This window comes from Sinocyclocheilus rhinocerous, unplaced genomic scaffold, assembly GCF_001515625.1.
Source record: "Sinocyclocheilus rhinocerous isolate Xijiao unplaced genomic scaffold, SAMN03320098_v1.1 scaffold1965, whole genome shotgun sequence".
NCBI classification, from domain to species: domain Eukaryota; kingdom Metazoa; phylum Chordata; class Actinopteri; order Cypriniformes; family Cyprinidae; genus Sinocyclocheilus; species Sinocyclocheilus rhinocerous.
Window position 1 is genome coordinate 1902934 of NW_015625577.1, and position 4498 is coordinate 1907431.

Genomic DNA, 4498 nt, shown 5'->3' on the forward strand with positions numbered 1-4498 from the left:
GTTTTAGGTAGGAGTGGTTGACTCTTAACTTTTATAAAGAATATCTCTTTGGATTTGAGACTTTAATCTTTGCAACTTTACAGATCTTCTTTATGCACCAAGAGTTTGTAACACTCCAAAGAGAAAGGAAAAACTTAAATCGCATCTTATGACCCCTTTAAGATAGGAAAACATCTGGTCCTTTTTTTTTTTCTTAAACCCAAATCTGCCAAAAAAAAAAAGTCAATTTATGACCATAGATGAGATAAGTGAAAGGCTGTATGGGTGGGGTTATGAGGCTGCATAGTCTAAGGGTTGGGCTTTGTTTACAGTTGGGTGGGGGAGGTATGACTGAAGTCTTGGGCTTTCATTATGAAGGTGGTGGTTGCTATGGAGACTGCATCCAGCCTAAGGCAGCCAGATGGCAGAGGCAGACTGTCTCCCGAGCCATGTCAGCAGACATTAAGACATAGACTTAACATTATTATACATTTGTCTGTCATGTGCATCATGGTGTGCTCTGCCCCCCCCAAAAAAGGTCAGCTGATGTTATTTTTTATTAATTACTTAGTTAATTTTATATTACACTTCCAACCAATAGATAATTTTATATTTATTTATTGGTTGGTTAATATTGGTCAATATTTATTGGTTAAAATTTTGTTGTATAATAATAATAACTTTGAAAAATGAAATTTTCTATTATGCTTGCAACCAATATATTATATACTTGTAATGATAATCTTGTTTTATAAAAAATAATTTAACAAATTTAATTATTTCATCTTTAACACATTTATATTTTATATTATACTATTAAATATTGGTTAATCAAAATTTTGTGTTTTATATAATAATAATTTAATAATTTTGTGTTTTTGTACTGTGATAAAGACCTATCATTCCAACATTTCTGTTATTAAATTTACAAAGTGTTTATTCATATATATTTAAAGAAATTAAATACGTCTCTTCAAGCATCTGAAATAAACAGCATCCAGCATTTACATGTACATGTAAAATCATACATATTACACAGTTCCTAGGCTTTTTTATATCCGACACATTCCAAAGAACCATTTTCAGTATCAGCTGTCCTATAACCATAGCATGTTGTGACATTCAATCAGTGCTTGACCCTTTATTCTCAGTTCTTTGAAACTGATGATGATTCACTCACACAATCAGCCAAACACCCTTCCCCCAAAACTCCACCCCCACAGGGTCTCAGGCTGTCTAGAAGGCACTTAGAGCACCTAATGCAGACCTGTGGGGACCCTATGACGTTATCTATTCTCCCTAACTAAGCCTCAATGTCTTTATCGAGGATAAGCCCCCTTTAGCTTCTCATTAGTCAGAAGCTCAGCAGGCTAAAACATTTACAACCATCAAGTAGCACAGGAGATCTTGTTATCGTCACATCTACATAATATACACACACACACACACACACACAAAAGATAAATATAGCTGGCCTAAAACGTGAAAAATAACACCATATTTATTTATTTATGATTTAACGCCATGTCAGCAGCAGAAATAACACCATATAAAAATGCACGTAAACATCTTAGTGTATGATTGACTCCTAACTGGAACATGGTCTCTAAATTTTCTTGAAATCTTATATTGAGAATCAAATGCAGAGGTCTTACCAGCAATGACTCAAATAAAAGGCCTTCTTTCATTTCTAGAGCACTGAAAACCACAAATTACATGAAACTCTCTATTCCCAATTTCATCATGTAGGCGAGTGTTTTGATCCGTGGACTGGTCTGTCATCATTTCAGACCTACAATGACCATTCAGAGGCAATTTTCAGAAACATGATGTGGTACAAGCCACATCATGTCAATAGAATAATAATAACAATTGATAATAATAAACATTACATTCTTCATCAGACAACACACTGTCTGACTGTGTACTCAAAGAGTACATATTTTCAAAGAAAAAATATTTTTGTTACAATTTGTGGTTTTATGCGGTGAATAACAGTCAAGTTAACCAGCTATTTTGATTGCTTAGTATATAATATAAAATAAGGATAATTAGTCTTAATCTTGGCATTGTGAATGGTTCATTTTTGCAGATACAGATGCAGTATCATCATGGAAAATGTCATGTACTGCCCCCTTGTGTTGAAGAAAGCACACTGCAGGCAAAATGTGTCATTTTCTACTGATCTCAACACTGTTTTTAGATGCTGTGTAATTGCATGTGCATTATTTTTTCTCCTTTTATAGTAGACATGGAAATAAATGTCTATTCACTGTTTCAGCAAGCAACAGTGACAGAGCACCAAGCTTGTTTTCCATAAACGCAGCATGACACCTAGCATGAATGCCTGAATAAATAGAAAACATGTTTTTAAGATCATGGGTCTACGCTGTCAGAATCAAGCTCTTTTGATTTTGATTCTTTTTCACGCCAACGCTTAAATAAAGACATAAGGCTGAAGCCCTCTTTAGTGCTTTTAAATGATATTGTTTGGCTATTTCTCTTCCCAGTACTAAACTGCAAGCTAGGCACTGTCTCTTCAGTCTTCGCCTCCAGCTCGACCGATTGTGATTGTGATGAGTCAACAGATTGTGATTCCTCTTGAGAATTAAGTGGCTTGGTGTCTGAATCTTTAACAGTCTCTGTAGAGTTTTGCAATGTGGCAATCATACCACAATCCACAGATTTCCCTTTTCCAATAACACCTATAGAGGGAGCCGGAGATGCGTTTAGATTACTAGGCACAAACAGATCCTCTTGGCTGGTATTTCCACAACTGGCCTCGGGAAGTGCGATTGTGTGCCGGCGATTGATGATCTGGCCGTTCTGCAGCAGAGAGCTGGATTTAGATGTGTTTTCTTCTATGGTCACGATCAGCAGTCTTCTGTCTTCCTGGAAGAATGTCTGCCTGGGAGACAGGATCGGTGACAGGGCCTCGCTGGATGAAATGCTACTTCGACTGGACTGGTATTGCAAAACTTTCCGTGACACCTCTCTCATATTTTGCACCTCTATCTCTGTCTGCACATCTTCTTCCTCCTGCACCGTGAATACAGAGACACGTTGATTGATTGAGGAATTGGCACTTTTCTGCACTGGGCTTGAGATTGTAATCTCTGGGTGCTTGGGTGTCTCATCTTTATCAACGCTCTCCTTAATCAAAGGGGATTGCATGGCACTTTTGATCCAGCTGTCTCTCTTGACCTCTCTGTTGTCAGCGGGGCGTTTCTCCGGCATGGTGGTCTCAGTAAGATTGCCCTGTGAGGGGGAACTGGTCCCGGCTCTACGGCGGGACTGGCGGCTGTTCAACCTCTGTAGGATGGACTCCAGAGCAACTCCTTCAATGTCTTTGTCTCGTGAGGAGCAGGTGGCGGTGGAACGTCGTTTGGTCGCGATCTGAGTACGCTCTCGCTGTCTGCGCTTCACCTCCACCATTTCTCGTTCAAGATTCTCCTATATGGAGAAGAGAAATGAAACGGGCTTAAGGTCATTATTTTTTTAAACTCTTTTTTACCTGGTTGAGGAGGATGAACAATATCATTACAGACGTCTGTTGCAGCCATTACTGAAATCATGACAAAACTTTTTTTGTCTTTTTAAAGTGACAATATCTGAACACTAATAAAATACAAATTCGAACAGAAATCATATTTGTTATTTAAATATTTAATATTTACTATTTACTATTTATAATTGCCTAAAGTAATGACCCTGATATTTAAATGTATGTCACATGATCCTTCACAAATCATTCTAATATCTAAATATCTACTGCTCAAGAAATATTTTTTATCAATACTGAAAACAGTTGTCACTTTATATTTTTGTGGCAACAGTGATACATTTTAGAAAGTTCAATAGAACTAGACGTTTAAAAAAAAAAATTGTAACAATATACAGTGCCATGAAAAGGTTTTTGCCCCCTTCCTGTTTTTTTTTTTGTGTGTATTTGTTACACTTAAAAGATGCAGATCATCAAACAAATTTTAATATTACACAAAGATAATGCAAGTAAATACAAAATGCAGTTTTTAAATGATGATTTCATTTATTAAGGGAAAAAAGCTGTCCAAACCTACCTGGCCCTACGTGAAAAATGAATTGCCCCCTCCTGTTAAATTATGAAAGAACTATGGTTAACCACATTATTTTAGAAAGCTGAGTTAAATTTCACTAGCCACACGCAGGCCTGATTACTGCCAGACCTCTTGAATCAAGAAATCACTTAAATAGAACCTGTCTGACAAAGTGAAGCATGCTTATAGAGCAACACATCATGCCACGATCTAAAGAAATTCAAGAACAGATGAGAAACAAAATAGTTGACGTGTATCCGTCTGGAAAGGGTTATTAAGCCATTTCTAAGGCTTTGGGACTCCAGTGAACCACGGTCCGAGCCATTATCCACAAATAGAGAAAACTTGGAACAGTGGTGAACCTTCCCAGGAGTAGGCCTGTCGCAATGATCAATATATTGACTTATCGCGCAATATATGTACATGACCGCAATAATTTTTGG

The 4498-nt window shown here is 37.0% G+C and overlaps 1 protein-coding gene across 1 annotated transcript in view; it reads right to left on the reverse strand.

Annotated features, from left to right (window-relative positions):
• Positions 1-934: 934 nt before the first annotated feature.
• Positions 935-4498, reverse strand: part of fhdc4 (FH2 domain containing 4) — a 12627-nt gene continuing 9063 nt past the window's right edge. Inside the window, exon 12 of the mRNA XM_016568484.1 lies at positions 935-3432. Within this exon, the coding sequence (XP_016423970.1) occupies positions 2356-3432 (1077 nt within the window). The 3' untranslated portion in view covers positions 935-2355. The remainder of the gene's footprint in view (positions 3433-4498) is intronic.